This window comes from Triturus cristatus, chromosome 1_2, assembly GCF_964204655.1.
Source record: "Triturus cristatus chromosome 1_2, aTriCri1.1, whole genome shotgun sequence".
Taxonomy (NCBI): domain Eukaryota; kingdom Metazoa; phylum Chordata; class Amphibia; order Caudata; family Salamandridae; genus Triturus; species Triturus cristatus.
In genome coordinates, this window is record NC_140580.1 from 345,560,819 (window position 1) to 345,585,289 (window position 24,471).

A 24,471-nucleotide genomic window follows, 5' to 3' on the forward strand; every position below is an offset into this window, starting at 1 on the left:
TTTTTGATTAAGTAGCAGTTCTCTGTCCATGGATTGAACTTTATTCTTGGTGTGTTGTAGTATTCTTTCAGGGTATCCTCGTTTTAAGTATTTCTTGATCTGATTGTCGATGGTGGAGGATAAGTCGTTTGGATCTGATGTTATTCTTTTAAATCGAATGAATTGAGATAATGGTAGGTGTGTCTTCAATGAGTAGTGATGAAAGCTGTCAAAATGTAAACTGCTGTTCCTGTCAGTTTCCTTTGTGTGAACATTGGTTGTTATTTTGCCATCTTTAATTATTATCTTCACGTCCAGGAATGCCAATTCATTGGTGTTAATTTGATGAGTGAACTTAATCCTGTCGTGTATCTGATTCAGTACATGGATGTTTTCAATTAGTTGATCTTTAGTACCCTTCCAGATTACAAAGATGTCATCTATGTAACGTTTAAAGATCATGATGCCTTCCTTCCATTGTGGGTTATTCAGTATGTGGTCATGTTCAAATTTTGCCATGAAGGTGTTGGCGTAGGACGGTGCCCCCGCAAAACCCATGGAAGTTCCACTACATTGCTCATAAAAGTCATTCTCCCATTCTAGATGTTTGACAAAACTAGGTATTACCAGCTTGTATTGATAGTTATCATTTGAACACTGTTTAACTTTGATTTGATATTGGATGATCATGTAATTAATTTCACAATTATTGGTTCGTTTTTTACAATATTTGTTTGTTGTGTAGAATCACCATAAATAAGATAAAAATTGTTTTTAAGTCTGTAGAGGAGCGACCAATGAGCGCGCTTCTACCTAGTTATAACAACCGTTGTGCATTTGGTAATTGAATTCTGATAGGTCAAGATTAGGCGGGATTATCACCAACACGGAAAAGAGTAACTGTTAGGTTCCGCTAACCATTACACATGATTGGCTGTAGGCACGATGCGTCATCGTGCTCTCAACCAATTGAGTCACGAATAAATACCACACACAAGGGTTGACTTGTAAACGGAACTCGAATTGAGGGAGAGGCGGGAACCTCTGTTGCACACGGAAGTAAGTAATCTAAAGGCTTGTAAAGAATAGTTATGTTAGCTCTTAGTCTTCGTTTTTAGACATTTTTGCTATTAATTGTTCACGAGAGTAAAATGTTAACGAATTTCAGTTAGCACATGTTTTACTTAATTTGGATTATTTTTTATGTGTTTTATTTAAATATCGATAGGGTAATACAGGCATTGGGTTCTCATGATATAGATATGTAAATACTTTTTAGACCTCACAGACCGATAAGAATAATGAAAACTTTACTATAAATGAGATCCATTGATTATATTGTTGTACATCAGACAGAGTCTAATACTGAAAGAGTATGATTAGATGACTGAATCGCTCATTATATTTCCTTTATTTTTTCTGTTTCAGACCCCTGAAGAAGGGTCTTTTTTGTTGACCCGAAATGCATTGGGTAGTGTGAACATGTAAAAAGAATTTGTTTCTTTACTAAAGAGATGAGTAAACATTACAATTTGAAGAATAGAAGAGAAATAAATGAAATGAAAGCAAAACTACATTGAATTGGATGGAATTCTTTACTAAACAGATTGAATGTGACTAGACCTGAACGGGTCTAAGGATAATTGTGCGCACCTCTAACTTGAAAGTGAGAGATATCATTTTCCCCTGAACTCATGATGCAGTCCAGGGCCCCAGCACTGACCCAGATGGGTAGAGAGGCCTCGGCCCTGATCACACAGGGATATATGGACCGATTCTTGCAGGAGATACGCACCGATCTCTCTTCTCTCAAAGAAGAAGTTAGTTCTAGTCTCCGCGATATTCGAAAGGAGGTGACGGAGGTTTGAGACCGGGTGGACGACCTAGATCGGACTGTGGAAGCTCGGTATGAAGACCATGAGATGCTGCTGCTGCACTTTCATACCCTAGAGGATCAGCACATTGAACTCCGGACCAAGCAGGAGGACCTTGAAAATATTAGCCACTGCAACAATATATGGAGACGGGGGTACCGGCTGGTGCTGAAGGTGCAGACATAATGGTGTTAACTGCTGAGCTCCTACAGACGGTGCAAGGGGACGACGATGCTTCTCCACCTTCCCTTGATCGGGCCCACATAGTCCACGGAGGGGTGCATCGTAAGGACAGTGGCCCAGATATACTCACCAGAGTGCACTTCTAAACAGAGAAGGAAGCGATCATCCAGGTGGCCCGCAGCAAGAGAGAGATCAAATTTCAGGGGCATGTAATTCAACTCTATCAGGACCTCTCCGCCGTCACCCTCCGTAAATGGCATGACTTTAAACCTGTCACTGACATACTCCGAACGCAGGGCAATTGCTGTCAGTGGGGTCACCCCTTCGTGCTCCTGTTCCAGTGGGAGGGCAAGTGCCGATCACTGCACTCGTTAGCGGAGGCCAAGGCCTTACTGGATATACTGGATGACCACCAGGCGGATGGCAACTCTTCTTCCTCGAGCCGTGGTCTTAAGTCCCGGTGGGCCATGGTTCCTCCATGAAGCTCAAATAAACAACACGCTGGCCTATCATCCCAGGAGGCAAGAAAGGATGTTATAGACCACTTGCGTAGCCTCAGCGGGGGCTTCTCCCTGGCGCACTCCACCACTGGTTCTATATAATGGTGAGACATTCCCTAAGGCTGAGACTCTCTGAGGCGACTAACTGCAATCTATGCCGTACACCGCAGCACCCTGGCACTGCTCCGCTGCCTAGCGTACAAACCCCTGGGCCCAAAGGGGGTGGTACTGGATGGTGGCCCTCCTGCTCACACCTGCTAGAGAGGTACCTGGTGGGCCCTGGGGATGTGCGGGGCCCACCCTGACAGTGCTCCGCTACTCTACCTGTGCCCTGGATGGCCCGCCTTCCCAAACCTACTCCTACAGAGGGTGACTCCTCCAGTGGGACACGAGTACCTCGGTGCCAGTCTCCGCATCGGGAAAAGGACTTGTTGGGCTCAGTTGGCCCTTTGTTGATTGTTATGTTCTCTTTGATGTCTCTACAGGTCGACTGTGACACCACTTTTAACATCGATAGTGAGGCACATGTGGTCTTGAACGGTGGAGAGGAATCACGGGTTCGCTGGCGCTCCTCTTCTATGGGCGGGTAGACTACATCATTGACAGTGCAGCGGGAGGGAGCACACGTAATCCTGGGGAGGTGGGAGGGCGGGTACTTGGGGGGGACGTGGTTTATTGCTTTCAGTGCTGCCCCTGTTACCTTAGCACAGTTAATCCCTCTATTATGGATGGGGTTGCCCCCCATTATCACCCCCTGCCTGGAGGGGGCACCAAATTGCTCTCACTAAATGTCCGAGGCTTGAACTCTCCGAACAAGCATAAGCAAATATGGTGGTACATTCTGCACCATGACCCTGACGTATTGGTGCAGGAGACCCACGTGATGAAGAGAGACGTGTACCGCATGGTGCATCCGAATTATCCCCTTCGCTATTGGGCTTATGCAGGCTCCAAGACTTTGGGGGTGGGAGTCCTTTGCAAGACCGGCTATTGCACCTCTGTAATGAATGTGGCCTGGGATGGGGAGGGCCGCTACTTGAGAGTACAGCTAGTGTGGGGGCAGCGGCAGTTGACGCTCCTTAATGTTTAGGCCCCAAACACCACCCAAAACACCTACATCCGGCGCATACTCTCTGAACAGCTCAAAGGGGTAGATGGAGACGTGGTGGTATGTGGGGACTTCAATCTAGTTTGGGATCCTGCCATGGATAGGAGTAATAAAACATATAAAAATGTAGGGGCAATGTTGGCACATCTTAAGAGGGACATTGGGAGCTGGGGCTTGTTTGATGCCTGGCGGTAATAACATCCGGACGTCAGGGACTACTGTCATCACTCACATGTGAACACTTGCTACTCGCGCATTGATTACGCCTTCGTCACACCTTCTCTCCTCACATGCATACACACTGCGGAGTTTTCTGGCATCTCTATCTCTGACCATGCGCACTTGGAGCTCACATGGGAGGAGTGACCCATGCGACTGGCTGGCCCACCCCGTTGGCACTTGCCCTCACATCTGTTGCAAAACCCTGTGGATGTGGAGGAGATACGGAAGGGTATCAAGGAATACTTTCAACTTAACGCTTCCCCCGAGATCTCTCTAAACACCTTGTGGGATGGGTTCAAAGCAATGATTCGGGGTATAATAACGTCCATTACCATTGCTAGAGGGTGAGAAGCGAAGCTCGTAGAATCTAAACTCACCGCGGAGATTAAACTGTTAGAGCGTGCGGACAAAGAAGCCCCCACTCGCCACACTAAAAGGCAACTAGCACTGCTGCGTGGCCAGCTGTGCGCACATCGCGTGCGCAAGGCAGAGCTGGCCTTGCTGTCTCTTTGGCAAAAGTATTATGAAGGGGGTGACAAAGTGGGCTGGCTTATAGCTGGTAAATTGCGGCAGGCGAAGGCCCCCATTGCCAAGATACAGATGGGCGATGCCACATGGGCAACAGCTGAAAAGGACAAAGCAAAGGCGTTCTGTACTTATTACCAGCAGCTGTACTTTCGGGAAGACCCTTCTCCCTCAGGACTCCACTCCTACCTAGCTGCTTGTGAATGGGACCCCTATCCAAACATCACGCATCCCTCCTAGATAGCTCCATTACTATGGCGGAAATAGGTACAGCCGTCAAGAATCTCACCCTCGGTGAGGCCCCAGGGCCGGATGCGCTGCCTATACATTTACCGTGTCTTTCTTCCGCAACTACAGGACCACCTCCTAAAAGTGTATAATTCCCGCACGGGTGACACAAGCCTCACCCCCACTATGGCAGAGCTCACCCTTATACTTAAGGCGGGTAAGGACCAAGTGCAGTACTCTTCTTATCGCCCAATAGCTTTGCTCAACTCTGATGCCAAGATCTTCACTAAAATATTGTCATTGCACCTTGAGCCTCATCTGCCGGGTCTCATTGACCCTGACCAGGTGGGGTTTATCTGTCACCAGCAGGGTGTGGACAATGCCCATCACATAGCGCACCTTGTTGAAAAAGCTTGATGCCTGAATAGCCCTACATGCATTCGACCGTGTAGACTGGTCCTATCTGCGCGCCATGTTGAGTAAAATAGGCCTGGGACAGGAGTTCATCTCGAAGATAATGGCATCATATGTGGCCCCTACAGCCTGCATTCGACTCAATGGACAGGCCACGAGGCCAATATCACTGCATCGAGGCACCAGGCAGGGGTGCCCACTCTCGCCCCTCCTCTTTGCGCTGGCGGCAGAGCCTTTGGCCATGTGGGCGAGGGAGCTAGAGGGAATCATTGGCTTAATCTTTGGAGGCCAAATCCATAAGATTAACCTGTTTGCGGATGACCTTTTGCTCACACTGACCGGGCCCCAAGTGTCGCTTCCATGCGTGGTTGACACTCTGCAGTCCTTTGAAGCTGTCTCTGGCTTCAGGATCAACCTCTCTAAATTGTTCGCCCTCAACATCAATATCCCAGCCCCCGAGGCCAACATACTGCAGGGATTGAGTCCCTTCCAGTGGACAGAGACCTCCATTACATACTTGTGGCTCCAGCTTACCCCAGCACTCACCTACTGGTTGCGTGTAAACTGGGTGATACTACGCTGATCTGTACTGGCAGACCTTCAGAGATGGAAGCCCCTTCATATTTCATGGCTTTGACGCATCAACATCATTAAGATGAATGTTCTGCTGAGGGTTCTCTATCTGTTTCAGACGCTGCTGACCTCGATCCCTCAGGCAGATATTCAGCATCTCCAGGGAGACTTACGTGCTTTTGTGTGTAACGGGAGACGACCGCGGGTAGCACATTCACTCCTGATGCGCCCGTGGGATAGGGAAGGTCTGGCATGCCCGAACCTACAGGAATATTATTGGGCAGCGCATCAGAGGTGCATCTCTGAGTGGGTTGCGTAGGAGAGTGAGAAGCAAGGGTTCCACATGGACCGTGCAGTGGCATGCCGACCACTGTGGGACCTTGCTTGGCTACCTACACACGCCCGACCCCGGAGTGCACATGTCGCGGTGTCAACCAAAACAGTCCTTGACATATGGGACAAAATAGTGCTCAAAAGGGGACTGACCACGTTTCTGTCCACACATACTCCTATCGCGCGCAACCCGGAATTCTGTCCAGGCTTGCCAAAGCAGGTGTTTAGTGGTTGGAACGATGGTGATTGTCATACGATTAGCGCCTTATTTACAGGGGGAGTCCTCAAGTCCTTTGACTAATGCAGGTCTAACTTTGCGCTACCGCACATTGTACACTATCAATACATGCAACTGCGACACTGGCTCTCCGTCCCTGAGGACCATGCTGCGGCGACGTGCCCCTTTACTCCATATTAAAAACTGGTAAGGGCCTTTGAGGGCACAAAAGGACTTATATCTAAGACCTATCGGGTGCTACAACACTCGACTCCGATGCGCCCACATCGATATCAGACGGCGTGGCAGGCCGCAAGCCTGGGAGGACTCTCTCCCAAGCAGTGGGAGAAACTATGGCAGGATATCCCCAAAACATACCGCAGACTTGCCTCCCTTGAAACCGCATACAAATTGATGCTACAATGGTACTATACGCCCTCCCGGCTGGCCGTCATGTACCACACAGTATCCAACCTCTGTTGGAGATGTGGGATGGAGGAAGGCACTCTCTACCATGTATGGTGGTCATGTCAAGTGATAGCTACTTTTTGGAGGGAGGTCCTGGGCCACATTAAGGGCATGGTGGGATACCCGATTCCATTGCTGCAACATGTGGTGGTCCTGGGTATGCGCCCCTCTACTCGAGCGGCAATGACATGGGCAGAGAGAGCCCTTATAAGCCATTTACTATTAGCAGCGCGACAACTCATAGCGTGCACATGGAAACAGACCACGGCCCCTTCCATTGCTCAGTGGTTTGAGTGTGGCATATACTGGCTATGGGGAGACTCTCTCATGACATAGGGAACACTGAAAAGAAATGTTAGCGCATTTGGCAGCCATTGATATCCTATCTAATGTGCATTGAATACACTTGCTTTACCCCCCTCCCCGAAGCTGGGGCCCTGCAACTCTTCCAAAGTGAGTGAAAGGCATCTATGCCCTAGCCTGGTGGGTGGCCTTGAGCACCGCGATTGTCGACCGACCCCTCCCCCGTCGACCCTCCACCCATTTGAAACACGTGAGACACCTAACATCACATGACACGTCACGACCTGTACAGTTACTGTTACTTTATTGTTACTGTTCTCTTCCCTTTACTAAATCCCCCCTGGCCGCGTTCTTCTCTACGCACACGTACACATAGGTCATTGGTCGCAGGGGGAATCAGAGACTATATGAGTCGACAGGCAATTGACGCCCCTGCCACAGAACGACCGCACACCCTGATCCCATACACTAGCTAGATCCATTTGGGGCCCCGGGTCATTGAACTAGTAAGCACCTGATTCCGCTAGGCTATCAGACACTTCACATGTCCAGTAGGCCTCTTCACAATTTGATCAGTCTCTGGTGCAATGTTTAGCTTGGCGCTGTCGGCCCGAAGCGGTTGTAGGCGGCTTGCTGTGTGCTTATACATTGGTAATACTGCTGTACCTGTTGTTTTCTACGCTGCCGGCCCTACCAGGGTTGTAGGCACCATGCCGTGTTTAACAGTGCTTGCTTTCAATAAAGGTTTTTGAAAATGGATTAAAAAAAAAAAGTTGAATGCGATGCCACGTGGAAATTAACGATGTTTCATAGTGCTTTTGCCAGGTCCATATATAACTTAAAAATATTTAAGCCTTCATAACAAGTCATATGTCTTTCAGGTTTCAAAGTGTATCTAAGTGTGTTCTTTATTCATCACTGAAGGCTGGGAAAAAAAATTCTTTTTTCAGCCAGATCTTCTGGTTAATAGTATTTCATATCCATGAGTGATATCATGTTGGAGGAATGCATTGTGTTAGGTGAGATAGATATTCTGTATTTGCAAGACCTCCTTGAAAGACCTTGACCCCAATATTGTTCCTTTAACTGCAAGACAATAAGGTTGTGCTTTTGATGAGAGTTACAGTATTATTTAGAGTATGGTGCGTTGCTTGCCATCCTTCAGGACGGATGGCTACCGCCTACCATATATTGAGATTTCCTACAGCCCTATGAAGTTCTCTGTGCCTTGAGAAGAGCTGCCTCCACAGTGGTCCACTTGAAGTTTGCTGAGTGGCCACCATGTTTCAGATGGCTGGTTATTACATTTTTTTGTTATCCAAATAATCCTCCAAAAATTGGATTTTTTTTTTGAAAAACAAAAAATAAATTACCTTGACACCATGGAGTTTTCTCCAATGGTTTGGGGGGCATTTTTCTTTTTTTTCAGTTCAGGACCACCAGGGCTTCCCAGGCGGTCCCAAACTGAAAATCAAATGCATCAGACCCTTCGCTCTAAATAGGGCGGATGGTCTCATTCACATTCACTGGCAGGATGAACTCCTTTGGGTCAGTTGGTGTAGGAGCTCCGACAGGTTTCCGACAGCAGAGTCAGCGGAGACACTGCCATCTGAAACATGACATTCTGCCTGAAATACAGAGGGGGGGGGGCATCATTTTGGTGGAAAGAGTACTCTTCCATTTTTACGGTGGAGTAGCCTGTCCATAAAAAACTCTAAATCAGACCCTTCAACTCTCATTAGGTGTTTACTGAGTCTGAAGAGACATTTGTTGTCTTAAAGCTTCTGGAAATCGCGTAGATCTGCTGCTTGAGTGTCAGCTAATCGCTATAATTAGTGCTGAGTTCCATTTGCGACTGATCAAGAGCTTGAAAGGGAAAATGGATTTTGTATTTTTCGTCAAGAGGACAAAATCCGCTTGGCAGAGCCCTTCAGAGCTGGAGAGTGCTTTGAGTTGTTGTCCTGTGAACTTAGACAAGAGGAGAACCAGTTGAATCTGAAGCGAGCCCAGCCGCCAGAGTAATGACTATCAATCTATGAGGGACTACTTCAGCATGTCCTTCATTCATTACTGCTGAATGCTTCCCCGCGTATTAGGAAGCGTAGGAGTTTGATTAATCATGTGACTAGCCGCCCATAGCACCCATCTCAAGGAAGGAATGTGCGACAGCGCTAAGAAGAGGCCATTCACATGTGTGTAACTCTGAGCAGAGAACAGGCTCAAATCAGCAACTAGGAGCTTCTATGGAGGGTGGGGGCTTTAGAATAACAGTAATAGTTTTGCTGAAGGCGCAGAACCAATATCGCGCCAAGAATACTGAAATTATGGATTTTCTCAATTTACCACGAGGAGTATGGTGGAGTTAGATGAATGCAGAAGAGTTTGCGAAGTTCACCTGTCTGCAGACCCAAACATGACGCCGACACCTTTCAGCCTAAAGTTCTTTGAGAGAGTCCTGCCTAGTCATATTACAATAACTCTTATTTATTTACATATCACTTCATACCACATGGAAACTGTTTTAAGTACTGTAAATGGCCCTTGTTACTGTTACCAATTGTATAGTGCTCTCAGATAAATGGATGGTTGAGACTGCCATACCAGAATTCGAATAGGTGACCTTCAGACCACTGCAGGCTACTGCAATGGGCTTTAACTCACTAAGCAGGCTCGAGTCTCGACAAGGAAACGCAACATCCTGTGATCCTGGGCAAATCACTTAATCTCCCCGTACGCAGCAAAGATGAATGTGTACTCATGTAACGTAATTGGTGCTTGTGTATAGCGCTCTGATACCCGATTCTTTCGGGTCAAGTTAGCGCCATATAAAACTCCATAAAAAAATTTTAAAAAGCAACCTTGCCTGCTCCATATAACAAGCATTGACAATACAAATAGGCCTGGCTTTAAAGGAATGTTGTATGGCAAATAAATATGTATTTGTGTGGATGCAAAGAAATGTAGAATAATATTGGTGTAGGTTAAAAGATCATGTGAGAGTTCCAATGACAAGCCAGACCTAAAAATCCATACAGGTTAATGACTGCCCTCCTCCAATCCATGCTGCTGCCAGAGAAAAATAATATAAATGATCTAGTTATCTAAGGCAATTCACTAGCATTTCAATGTCATGTCTGTGCCCTTGAAAGTTCAAGCTTAGGCAGCAGCATAGATAAAATTATCACCGCTGGTAGAGGGCAAGAATTATTTTTGGAGAAGCACACAACTTCTGCCCAATCAAAACATGTGCACCTGGTACCCAACATATGGGTAGAGCCAAAGTCCCTCTTTAGTGATTAACACAACCTGTCTTGCGACAGGTGCGCTGTCAAGCCAGATCATAAAAACCTCCCAGGAAGCTCAGCCTAGGAGAATGTTTTAGAGGCGATGCCTTATACTGTATTAATGTCTCATAAAAAGTGGGTGTGTTTATGGAACAGAGGACAGAATTATGTGTGCTCTGGAGCAGATAGGATATGCATATGGTGTAAATATTCTAGACTGTGACATTGAGTTTGTCTGTTGAATTTTGCTGTAAATGTTCATAAACACACTCAGATCAGATCTTGTGGGCAACAGGCTAAAATAGGGACACGTCTCTGTAGGGACGGTCCTCCTCATTCTTCCTGTCTTTGCTCATGGGGGAGGTGGGGTATGAATTTCATCATAATGCCTACCTCTCATCAAAGCACTCTTTACGTTGTGTAGAGGTATTTTATAAAGTACATTCTGCCACTGGCATGAACTTATACTCCTAAAATGGTTCCTGTTGCCTTGTGTTTTCCATCACAGGCTGGAGTCTGATTCGGTGCTTTAAATGGGCTGGTACTGTCGGGTACTGAGTAGCGGCACTTCATTTTGAGACGGAGAGTACCTGCACTTCTCAAGAGAAACAAAATGCTTTTAATTGGAGAGTACTGGCACTTCTCAGAAACAAGCATGGTACTCTGGTACAGAGGAATATATGAAGTTACCCTGCTAACAAACAATCCGCATACCATTACCACAAATTTTTGACAACACAAATTCAATGACCTCGCAAGTTTTGATAACGCAAACTTTTACAGCGACTATGCCTTTACCACGCATGCCATTACAAAGCAAAGGCATGCGTGGTAAAGGTATACTCATGGCAAAAGTTTGAAAGGTAAGTGAGAGTACCCTCCCCTACCCTACACACTAATGTAGTACCACTGTACGACCCTCCCCTGACACCCAGTCCTCTCCCTACATTTACACTACCCAGCACAACCCCCCGACACTACCCTAAACCACTTCTCGGCACTACACACACACCACAATACTACCCTAAACCCTAAAACACTACCCCCAGCACAACCCTCCCCCGACCCCCTGTCCGGTCCCTACACTGAAACACTACCCTGCACGACCCCACTACACTACCCTAAACCCTAAATCACTACACTACACTACACAAACCACAGCACTACCCTAAACCCTACCCCCAGCACGACCCCCAGTCAGGTCCCTACACTCAAACACTACCCTGCACAACCCCCCGACACTACCCTAAAACCTAAAACACTACCCTACACTACACAAACACCACACCACTACCCTAAACCCTAAACACTACCCCCAGCACGACCCCCGACCCCCAGTCACTACCCTACACTACACAAACACCACAACACTATCCTAAACCCCAAAACACTACCACCAGCACGACCCCCCAACCCCAGTCCGATCCCTACACTCAAACACTATCCTGCACGACCCCCCAACACTACCCTAAACCCTAAAAATCTTCCCCCAGCATGACCCTCCCCCGACCCCCAGTCCGGTCTCCACACTCAAACACTACTCTGCACGACCCCCCAACACTACTCTAAACCCTAAAACACTACCTTACACTACACAAACACCACAACACTACCCTAAACCCTAAAACACTAACCCCAGCACGACCCTCCCACGACCCCCAGTCCGGTCCCTACACTCAAACACTACCCTGCACGACCCCCAACACTATCCTAAACCCTAAAACACTACCCCTAGCATGACCCCCCGACCCCCAGTCCAGTCCCTACACTGAAACACTACCCCCCCACGACCCCTGAGACTACACTAAACCCTAAATAATTAAATCCCACCCCAGGCCCAATCCCCCTTACTTCTCTCTGCTCGTGGTTCCTCTCTCCTCCTGGTTACTGCTTCATGTTGTCTGTCTCTGAGGGGCGGTGCACGGCGTTGTGAGGAAACGGAAGAGTCTCCTCACAACGACGTGGATTGCCGATATATTTTTTTACAACGCGTGTGTATTTAACATACATACCTTTACAATGAAATTCGTTGTAAAGGCACGCGTGGTAAAATGCACACGCGTTGTAAAAATATTCAGAGTAATGGTATGCGGGGTAGGTGCACCATGCGTAGTACTTGAATGCGGAGTAATGGTATGCGGGGTCAAAAATTTGTTGTGAAGGATATTTACCAGTACAGAGTACCAACACTTCTTTTTTTCCATTTCAAGCACTGGTCTGATTCATGATGCTGCGCTGCTTGTGTTCTGTGTGGGCCTGTTCCTCTGTTAGATAAAGGTGCCAGCATCACTTGTGGTGGAGGGTGCTGGTGGAATTCAGAGACAGCCAACTAGAGAGGCGACTACTTATACTTTTTCCTTCACCATTTAGATTTTTTATGAATTATTAAGGTGAAACGTATTTCAACAGTGCAAGATGGATGCTGGCTCAGACTGGATGCGTATCCCCTTCAGCCGTTTGCCAAGACTTAACTCTAGCACCGGCATCATTCCACAGACACAGCGACCATTCTCTCTAACATGAAATTACTTGGAATGTGCCCTCATCAGGGTCTCCATGGAGAACAGCGGCCTTTTTTGGGACAGTTTTCATATTTGTGGCTTCCTGTGGGGATGATACTGAAGTGTCAGTTACAGAGACACAAACCTTATCTTATCTGGGAAGTGAAGTTGATACTAAATGGACGCACAAAGAAAAGGCAGGAACTTTGGAATCGAATTGTCCATCTGAAAGCAAAAATCTAGTGAATGCTTGTTTGTGGACATGGCCCTGCACCAGCCAGGGTGATTCTTCTGGCCCCAAGCCATAACATGGCCCGTATATGTCATCTGACTTTTATGCTACTGACTAAGTCTGTGAGATTGTAGCAGCCTTACAAAACATTTAAATATGCCAATTGGAATTAGACAATTTCACCCCATATTTTAGCACATTCACTGTGATGTATTTAGCTGATTCCTACCACTCTAATATCCAAATATACCAGCAAATCCAGTCGCTAAAATGGAAAATAGCATAGACCACACAAAAAGGCAGAGTTCCCCGAGAAACCGCTGAAGATTTAGTGCTCTGGAAATCAGAATAACCTAAGCTCAATCGTGTCCCTTCTCGCGAGAGGTAAAAGATCTCATTATAACACTTTCCTCTGTTCTATAGGGGGAAATAGATTCCACGAGTTCATGTTTCTCTCCATAGTGGGTAAAGGCCTCATTATAATACCTATCTCTGAGAAGATATGTGCCTTGTTAACACTTCGTTCTGTCCCATACGTACTATAGATGGCATTATAAGACCTACTTCCGCCCCACAGAGTGGTAGGAGGGATCTACTGGCATCATTGTAATCTATCCATAGGGTTACCTACATTATTTAAGTCCTTCTAATCCTTCGTGGGCTGTATATATCAACAGAAATCCTCTCATTACACAAAAGGTCATAATCCTTGATTCTGCCCGACATGGGGTTTTAGATTTCGTTTAATCCCGAGCTACATCCATATCAGGGGATATTCATTTCATGATAGCACCCGCATATGAGGTATATGAGTATATACATTTTGTTATAACCCGATAACCAAGACAGTTGAAAGGATTTTTCATTTCCTAAGCAAAATGTAATGTTTTCCCCTCTTTCTCGGTGGAGGATATTCAATGCTTTTGGGAAATTCGGGTACACCTTTGTTGGGGGCATTCTAGGTAACTGTCTAGTCTTGCATTTATGTGGATCCAAATGCCATTATTTCTCCCACGTCACATGTTTGGCTGTTGCCTCCACTAGTGATCAGGTGGATGCTGAAAATAAACGCCTATGGATCACATATGCACATATAAATAAAGCGTCCATCTGAGCCAGTTCGATTTGCGTCACCATTCCTTCATCATACATCAGCAAGTAGTCGTGCCAGGGAGACTAAGGTGACCAAGCAGGCACCCCGGCTCAGAACCAGAAGCACAGACTTCAGGTCTTTGCCCGTATCAATGAAGTTATAGGGACCACCTAGCAGTATCGAGGTGAGGGTTACCTAATGGTCAGAATGCTGGGTACCTGGTCTGAGGTACAAAGTTGTCCCTCCAAACTTTTTCTGACTCTCTGAGTAGCTTCGTTGACCTATTCAACCCATTTTCATTTATTTAGGATTATTTTTAGGCTTTGACATAATCTGGAGCAAAATCTTTGTCTGCCAGATCCAGTCGTAGCCGCTCTGCCTGACATAGTAGCTGATATTGTGCTCGAAATAACGCGTAATGTAAAGCCCACCTCATTGTCTGAGCTTATAGTGTAGACAGTGGCCAAAGCCCTGCATGACATTACATGACCATGGCTGAAATGCATGTAGATGGTCAATGCCTGATGTGGCATAGTGATCAAAAACATGGACTGAAATGAGGCACTGGGAATTGACAGTAGCTGACACTGGTTGTAAGTCTTCCACTCATCACTTAAGTATTTTTCTCAGTATAACATAATTCAGGCTTAGTGCCAAAGGCCTTTCATCGGCTTGCCACAATGTATGTAACACTATCATTGTAACACGATTCGGAATACGAAGTCCCGCACAGAAACAGGCAAAGGATAGAAACGAGTACTGACTCAATGATAGGCATTCTTTATGATGTAAGACCTAGAACAGGGTTCAACCCTATGCTTGCCATGGTGAACGTTTCTGAAAGCACAAGGGCTCCATGCTTCCCACTGAGCAATGAACTGAAATGATTTGCATGTGGCTGTACCGTTTAGCACTTCTCAGTCTAGGAGATGCGGGCCTGGGGTACCTGGTTCGAGTCCCAGGGTGCTCTCAGCATTCTGTGTTTCTCTGAGCAAATTACTTAGGGGCTGATTTAGATCTGGGCGTACAGGTTACTCCGTCACAATGGGTGACAGATATCCCATCCGCCAAAATATATATTAATAGGATATGATCGGATTTATATTCTGACGGATGGGATATCCATCACTGTTGTGACGGAGTAACCGACTACGACAAGATCTAAACCAGGCTCTTAATCTTCAGGTTCCTAATAAAATAAACATTGGAAAATCCGATCGGTCTCGCCTATGCAAGAGCTATTCGGTTTGGCAATGAGTGTCAGCCTTGTTATACACCGGCGTGGCTGCTGTTCAGCATGGCTAAAGGTTAGAAGCATAGAGGGGAGTGGTGTGGAGTGTCATAGAGTGGAATGGCAAAGAGTGGAATGGAGTGTCGTAGAGTAGAGTGGCATAGAGTGTCATGTATTGGATTGGGATAGAGTGGAGTCGCATACAGTGGTGGACAGTGGAGTGACATACAGTAGATTGGACTGGTGTTGAGTGCATTGGTGTAGAGTGTTGCAGAGCATATTGGCATCGAGTGCAGTAGCATAGATTTCAGCGGTGTACAATGCAGCGTCGTAGAAAACAGTGGTGCAGATTAGAGTGTTGCATAGTAGAATGCAGTGGCCTAGAGTGTAATGGTGGATAGTGGAGTGTTGCAGAGTAGAATAGAGTGGCATAGAGTAGAGTGAAATAGGGTGCAGTGGTGTAGAGTAGAGTGGCATAGAGTGCAGTGGCATAGAGTGGTGCGAAGTAGAGTGGCATGGAGTAGTGCAGAGTAGGCTATCGATCAATCAATTGAACAGTACTTGTAAAGCACAGTTTATCGCTCCTGGGGACTATAGTGCTGTAGAGTGCAGTGGCATAGAGTGCCGTAGCATAGAATGGTGTAAAGTGGATTGTTGCAGAGCACAGTGGCATAGAGTGGAGTGATGAAGTTTAGAGTAGAGTGACGTAGAGTGCAATGTTGCAGAGTAGAGTGATGTAGAGTGAAATGGTATAGGGTAGTGTTGAGTAGAGTGGCATTGAGTGCAGTGGCACTAAATACAGTGGAGCAGAGTAGAGTTAATTGAAGTAGAGTGCAGTGGCATAGATTTCAGTGACATAGAGTGCAGTGAGTGGCATAGAGAGCAGTGGTGTAGAGTAGATAGAGTGCAGTGGTGTAGAGTGGCATAGAGTAGAGTAGAGTGGTCTAGTGTAGAGTTCATTGATGTTGAGTGTTGAGTGTTGCAGAGAATAGTGGCATAAAATCCAGCAATGTACAATGCAGCGTCATAGAATGCAGTGGCGTAGATTAAAGTGGTGCATAATAAAGTCCAGTGGCTGGGGAGTGCAGTGGTGCAGATTGGAGTGGTGCAGAGTAGAATGGCATAGAATGCAGTAGTGCAGAGTACAGTGGTGCAGAGCAGAGTAGATTGGCTTAGAGTAGAGTGGCTGGGAGTGCAGTGGCATAGAGTAGTGCAGAGTGGAGTAGCTTAGAATGCAATGGCATAGGGTGTAATGATGCAGTGATGCAGAGTACAGTGACTTAGAATGCATTAGACTAGGGTGCAATAGTACAAAGTAGAGTGTTGCAAAGTAAAGTTTAATAGAGAGCAGTCATGTAGAGTGCATTAGCATAAAGTAGATTGACATAGTGAGCAGTGGGGTAGAGTAAAATGTTGCAGAGTAGAGTGTTGTGGCATAGAGTGCAGTGGCATATAGTAGAGTGGAGTGGTGCATAGCAAAGTAGAGTGGCGCTGAGTGCAGTGGCGTAGAGGAGATTGTTTCTGAGTGGGGTGGTGCAGGGTAGAGTGCAGTGGCATAGAGCAGATTGGCGTAGAGTGTAATGCCGTAAAGTGGTGTAGAGTTCACTGCATAGAATGCAGTTGTGCACAGTAGATTAGAGTGGCGTACAGAGGACTGAGGTAGAGTGCAGGGGTGCAGAGTGGAGTGGTACAGAGTAGAGTGCTGTTACATATAGTGCAGTATTGTAGAGTGGCATAGAGTTAAGTTGTGCAGAGTAGAGTGACGTGGCGTAGACTGGAGTGGTGTAGAGCACACAATGGCGTAGAGTGAAGGTGTGTACAGTATTGCGGGATAGAGTGCATTGGCACAGAGGAGAGTGGTGCAGAGTAGAGAGGTGTCAAGTGAAGTGACATAGATTGTAGTGGCATAGAGTGGAGGGGTGCAGAGTCTAGTAGAGTGCAGTGGCTAAGAGTGCAGTAGCGTAGAGTGGTGTAAAGTGGAGTGCTGCAGAGTGGATTGCTGTGGCGTAGAGTCATGCAGAGTAAAGTGGAATGGCAGAGAGTTGAGTACGCATGTTGTGGTAACCCATTGCCATTATTGACAGCACATTTCAAATTGAAATTACCATTACATTTGCTCAGACATACATTTTTTGCGATAAAACTATACAGCGCACAAATGATAATGTGTTAAAGTGGCATCAACTAGTCTATTTATTTTTTTGATCATATTAAAATATTTGTTTCCAACACACTTCAGAATTAACAAAAACTGCGCTTCATTTGATCATTTGTAATTCTGAAATACTTGCACAATTCATTTAAATGTTGTTGTGTGCTAGAAAGAAACCCTTTCCAACCCCCAGTATCCGGCAAGATTGTTATATAAATCCTCTCACTTTTAAGTCAGAGAAAGAAAAGTAAACACCAAGCTCCCTGGAAGACAGGGCCTGAAATTTGACCGATGTCTTTGAATGCATAGCAAAGATGACAAGATAAGAACAGGATTTACAGACTTGTTTACAGAAAGGAGCACTAGTGGAAGAATACAAGGAGAGGTAGTTTGTAAAGGCTTTATGCCATGGGAGGGGCAAACTCATGCTAGACAGCCTAAAACAAATAAAACCAGCAAATAAAAAGTCAGAAAATGTGAGTTACAAGCCACAAAGCCAATGGTAAGCAACAGGTGGAATGCATTCCCAGGGAAGCTTTCAGAATGTCCCCAAGATGTCTTAAGCAAACCAGACAGCTGCTCTGTCTTATAGGTTTCAACCTAAAAATGAACCTGACCTTGTGTAACGTAATCTGGTGCTCGTGTAAAGTACTCTAATGCCCTTGGGCTGAGCTTGTGCTATATAAAAATGCAAACAAATCCTCTCTGCAGCACTTTAGTCCTTAAAAGGATGTCTGAACTCATGCTCGTGAAATTCAAAGGGTATTGATTTGTTCTTTGTAGGTAGAAATAATCCGCAAGAGGCTGAATAAGGACATCTCCCACCACCCTGTGGTGATGCTGAACTTCTGCCCAGACCTGCCCTCTGCTGTGACGGACCTGACCAGGAGCCAAGGAGAGTACATCTTCCTGCTGGATCGCAGTGGCAGCATGAGCGGCGTGAACATCAACCGTGTCAAGGTGAATTAGCTGATGCGATGGATGACTCCATTCGCAGGGAGGGGGATCTCCGCTGAAATGGGCTAGGTGGAAATTTTCTCTCACAACAAAGTGGAAAAGAATGAGTTGAAGGCGTTGGTTTACAAAATAAAGCCAGTGAATGCCAGGACTACTAGCCAAGATGTGGGTGTTCTAGTAAAGTGGACCTGTGTTCTAGTGACTCCACTCTAGACCACTCACATTACTTTCAAGTGGATCATGTTATGTTTGAAACCTTGAGTAGGTCCTGTCATTTAAGTCAGTAGCAATTTCAGTGCTGGATTTATAGTTTCATTTGTGCCTTGGTAAGTTTGGCTACAAAAATCACAGAATGCAATTTTACTAGCTAAAAAAACAGAGTTTGTCAGAGAGATATCTCGCACCAATGTATTTATTTGTTGAGTGTCTTCCAGTGACTAAACCGAATCTAGGTTCAATGGCCTCCTAGCACAGGAACTAGATGAGTACAGCGCTATGTAGGAATTTATGAACCAAGGTCAAGAGGTTTAATAAATTATTCTTGTGGTATTAAAAGTATGCGCTTTAGTATGGTCGTCGAGTATCAACTCCTCCTTTGGGATCCGCCTTCAAATTCAGATAATGATTCATTAACAATGGGTTTGTTTATGCATTTATGCAGAAATCTAACATGACTCCCAGGAAAAGCCTTCAGGGGTATACAGAAGCTAATTCCTTTGTCTACATCAAGACTGTCTCAATCCCATGCCTTGGGGCAACTAGGATTCTTTTTTACTACCCATCATAGGCTCTGGCCTTATTTGTGACTGACTCAGTTCCCCTACATTCAGTGCCAGATTAAACCCTGTGGAGGCCCCTAAGCAGTCGAATTTCCGGGGTCACTTGCAAATAATCTCCTAATACCCAATGCCCCGTATTTTGTTTACAAACTGACAGCTGCCAGAAGATGAGCTTTTCGGAGACAAACTATTATGTGAATCTGATGTCTCTGGTTTATGTACTTAAAGTTGTATTTTGATATGTTGTCAAGAGGCCCCGAAAAGTAGTGGGGCCCATAGGCCTGTGCCTACGTTGTCTATTTGGTAATCCGGAACTGCCTACATTAGCCTGTTAGTGGCATATTCACTTGTTATTGATTGACATTCCACACCCTGACTGCTTGATCTGATATATGACTATAGACCGCTCAGATACCGGCATTTCCATTAGCCTTTCCATTTACCTTTTGGACAATGTGTTCTAGCTAGGGCAGAATAAGGCATGTCAAAGCCCTGACACAGCTGAAGAGCTCCTGATTCTCCCTCCAGCGATATCGTCTCGCACACCAGTGTGAACAGAAATAGAGAAGAGACACCAAGGTAGTTGTACCCTTTGAGTAGGGTTGCTAAATCCACCCTCCTTACAGAGTTATTGCCTGCAGTGGAGAAGTTCTTGTTTCATGTGTGTCAAAGGCTCAGGCTGTAGTGGAGTGCTCACCAGAGTGGCTGTCAGTGGAACAGCGTCAGTGCCAGCTCTATTGACCGGCATGGTAGAAGGTTGGATGCTAGCTTGTTGACCTGCATTGAGCAGAATCACAGTAGAGGGGCTGTGTACTAAGGTGATTTGACAACAGTTGCACTGATTGTGTGCCAGAGATGTTGGCCGGCAGTGGAGCTGCTTGCATCCTGTGGTTAGTGGCTTCTCCTCTTGAGTGGGGCTTCAGGGATGGCAAGGTTGATGACCTGCAGTGAAGCAGACCTACAGTCGATCTGTTTTTGTGTCAGGGTTGTTGGTTAGCACTGGGACAGCTAGTGTGGCAACATTATTGGAAAGCTGTGGCAGCTGGAGCGTCAGTGGTTGTTAACAGTGGGAAACTCTATGCCAGAGTTGTTGGTCTGCAGTGGTGCAGCAACGGCTATGGCTGTTGAACAGCTAGATGCTGGCCTTCTATGCTGCCTGTGAACTAGGGTTGTTATTCTGCTCTAGGACCACTTGGGTGTTTGCTTGCAATAGCAGTTTGCTTTCCAAGATTGCTGGCAGCAGTTTGCAGCTACCGTGCCAGGGTTGTTGGTCAACGGTGGACAGCGTGTGCGTTAAAATGATCAGCATGCAGTGGCAGTTTCAGTGTCACTGGTTAGCAGAAGGAGGCTTGTGCACCAGATGTGTTGGCCTGCACTGGCGCATCTTTGGTGCCATAGCTGTTGGACAGAAGTAGGGCTACCTGTGTGCCAGAGAGGTTGACCTTCAGTGGGTCGGCTGTGTCAGAGGATTATTGTTGGTCTGCCCCTGACTGCTTGTGTGGGAGGGTTGCTAGTTTACAGAGGCAGATTGGTTTCCAGCTAGCAGCTTCTGTGCCAGGGTGTTGGTCTGCAAGGGGCAGCTTTGGTGTCTGGTTTGTCAGACTGCAGAAGGGAGTTTGTGCACCTGGTTTGTTCGTTAGCAGAGGGCAGCTTATTTGCCAGAGCTGGTGACCAGCAGTTGGAAGCTCCACTCTTCCCTGGGGACCTTCGCTGACGTCAGCAGCCAGCTTAGGCGGCAGATCTGACAGGCGGCAGGGAAAGATTTCGACAATATTCCCTCGTTCGTTCAGGTGGCACCCCGAGGAAAGAGCATTTATTGACCGGGTGGGGACCTGCAGCGAGGCCGGTGCGGTGAACGGGCATGACTGCGCTTCCGAAGATTATATTACGGTAGAGCTGCTTTTCCCATTACTGCCCTCTGAGACCTCACACGGCGTGAGGAGAAGCGCGCGCGTGGATGCCGGTGGGCCGAGACGGAACGGAGAGGCGGAAGAGGTCAGCGCCTCTCACCCAGCTCTCGGAGAGCTGGCGCTTTAGACATCCCTCACACCGTCCGTCCCTGGGGACAGGGATAAACTGCAGGAATGGTGTGCAGCAAGAAGCTGTTTATCGCCGGGTAGCATCGCTTCCGTCCCCCAGGGCGCCGCTGGCGGCCTCTACACCCACACACCCACGGATACTCAATTAATCAATTTGTACAAGACGGGGTAATGGTGACAGCTCCTCTGCTCCGGCCTGTCGGGATTTCTCCTCTTGCAGTTTAACTGCTCGCTGATGGCGCCGCCGCTGCTACGGCAGCCCATGGCTTATTTAATTAGTGACAAGTTGAAATCTCGTTCTGCTGTAGAGACGGCTCTGTGCGTGGTGCCAGCGGCCTGAACCGACGGCTCCATAACTCCTGCAGAGACAGCTGTGTTCCTCAGGCAGAGACAGCCTCGTCCCTTCCTTCAGAGACAACTCCATCTCTCCCTGCGAGAGGGTCACATCTCTCCTCCGGAGACGGCTTCTATTCCTCCAGCAGGAACATTTCAATATGTTCATGCAGAAACCACTCTGTCTCTACCCACGAGGTAGTCACGTCCCTCCTTCCCTTCTCTCTCCCACCCTTTAGCAGGCAGAGACTACCTATGCTGTACAGACATCTCCATTCCTTCTGCAGACAGCTCAATTCAACCGCTAGACACTGCTTTACCGTCCCTTGCACAGACTGCCCAGTCTCTCCTGTAGAAAAAACTCCTTCCCTACTGCAGAGACCACCATACCTCTCCTGTAATGAGAGCTCCGCCCCTAAAAAGAGACTGCCCCCATTACTGCCACAGAGACATATTGGTAACTCCTGTAGATGAAGTTAATTCCCTCTCTTCAGAGACAGCTCTATATATCTCATATAGAGACAGCCCCATATCTACTGAAGGCTCAACTCCACCTTTCGTATAGAGGTAGGTCCATTCCTACAGAAGAGACACCTCCAGACTCGCTGCACAGACAGCCTCAAGCCTCCAACGGAGGCAGCTCCATTCAACCGCCAGAGACAGCACCATCGTTACTGCAGAGACAGGTCCCTCTTGCAGTGACAGCACCACCTTCATCCTCCATCCCTCCAGCAGCGAAAGAGAGAGAGAGAGAGATCTTTCTCTTCTCCAATGACAGCTCAATTCCGCCCGTAGAGCCAGCCCCATCCGTCTCAAATAGACGGTGGCAAACAACCTCCAGAGACAGTCCCTGTGCCTCCTGCAGAGAGAGCTGCAACGCCCCTGAAGGGACAACTCAATTACTTCTCCAAAGAGCACAGGACACACAGAGAAAGAGAGAGAGATTGTGAGTGTGAGAAGTTGGCCTTTTATATGCTGTCCACTAGTTATAGTGGGCACCTTGCACCAGTCCAAACAACCCTTATTGATAATAGGTTTAAAAACAACCTTTATTGAAAGCTATCCTAGTGGTAGCTATGGAGAGCAGCCCGATTATAACCTCTTGAATTACTAAATGAAAGGAGAACCACACAAGGTATATATAAAATATATGTATTTATTTCTAAACACTCACTACTAATCTCTTTCTGAGATTAGAGTCCAAGATACACAATAATACAGTTCTAAAACGACAGTAAATAGCACAATATTCAATGGGCCCCAGGGGGGGACCAAACCATATATTAAGAAAGTGGTATAAGAACCACAGCTTGACTAGGCACAGGGCCTAGAGCATGTAGAATTGCTGGGACCCCAAGGAATCACCCAATGTAGTGACACAGGAGACCCACGGGGTACGCGTGCAGTGTGAGAACACATGCGCGAGCCCCGTACTATTCTATGGGAAAGTCGCGGTTGGAATTTTAGAAGTTAAGGACACTTAGGAGAGGACCTTAAGCAAACCCCTTTAGACTTAGGGGGTTCTAGTGCCAACACCCACGGAAGCACCAGAGTACTCAAGTTACGTCACCCAGGGAAGCCGGGTGAATAGGTGTCAAATGGTGTCGGGAATTGTTGTTGATTTCAATGGCGATCTGCTGCAAAGTGCTGCTGCCAGGTAGAAGAAAAGTGTCCGTGTGATCCAAGCCTGGATCAAAGATCAGAAGAACCTGAAAGCTGAGGGGACAGAGTCTGGGTCACTTGTCAGTGACCAGGGGCACGATGGACGAATGTTCACCGATGTCGGGTGCTTCAGGTGCGAAGAGGTGAAGCTTGACTCTGCAGCCACGAAGACCAGGAGGTGTCGACAATGACCAGGTGCTGGATTTGAGCTTTCCCACAATGGATGTCGAGTGCTGCGGTGTCGGTGCTCGGATTGAACCCAACAAGCCTTGGCAACAGCAACCCACGCAGGAAGAGTAAAGATGCTTCCGTGCAGACCAGTAAGGTCCTGGGGACTCCCGAAGCACTGGAGAATCAGGGCACGTATGGAGCAACTAGGTAAGCCCAATCAGAGTTAGAGTTGCCTTCACAGAGACCCACCAGTTGACGGACCAGGGATCGCGAAGGGACCTCAAGAGGAATCACACAATACCAGCCCACAGGACACTCGGTGAGTGTAGGCCAGTAATCGTCTGTGGAAGCATTGCTCGGGGTGTGGACTATAAGTAGCCCAAAGCACAGCCTCAAGGATTGACGAGAAGCATATGCACTTGCAAATGTGTACAGTGTCCAGGGGTTCCGGTTCCACGGTCCCCACGAGGACTATGAGTCTCAGCTTTGCTGGTAGCTTGGGACAGCCTCTGGGAAGTCTGGGAACCTACCTCCTGTGTTGCAAATCCTTCGGAGTCCGGCGGGAGCTTCGGAGATGCAAACCGGTCAGCTACATCTTCCTTTACTCCAAGGGAGATTCTTCAGTCATCTAGCGCCTTGTAGATTGTGGAAGTTCCAGGATTATGTATCAGAGTTTCTTCCAGGTAAATCTAAAGTCCTGTAGCCAGGGGCTCCTATCTTATACCCAAGGAAGGGGTGGGACAAACTCTAGAGACCCACCTATGGGAGGGTCAGGAAAGAGGGGTGGCTACACACATTTCCTTTGTCCAGTTTCGCACCAGAGCAGGGGCTGGTAGCCCCTGCAACCGGATTGAGCTGGACTATGCACAGGGACAACAAATGTGCCCCCAGTGCAGACTTCAAAGCACTCTTGGAGTGCACCCACCCAGCCCCAATACACTAAAGCCTGTCTGGGAGGTGGTCACACCTCCCTGTGATAGGAAACCTATAGTCCAGGCCTCCCCTGCTGGAGTTTTGTCCAGCAGCAGGAGGGCATACTCGTCTCTGTGGCTGGCAGCATCCATTTTGTAATGCCAGGGCTCTGTTAGCTGGTACCGGGTATACCGGTGC

General features: G+C 47.1%; 1 protein-coding gene across 1 annotated transcript in view; it reads left to right on the top strand.

The window, feature by feature from the left end:
• VWA5B1 (von Willebrand factor A domain containing 5B1) overlaps positions 1–24,471 on the top strand; it is a 575,143-nt gene that overhangs the window by 57,488 nt on the left and 493,184 nt on the right. The window contains exon 7 of the mRNA XM_085614890.1: positions 18,204–18,380. Within this exon, the coding sequence (XP_085471016.1) occupies positions 18,204–18,380 (177 nt within the window). The remainder of the gene's footprint in view (positions 1–18,203; positions 18,381–24,471) is intronic.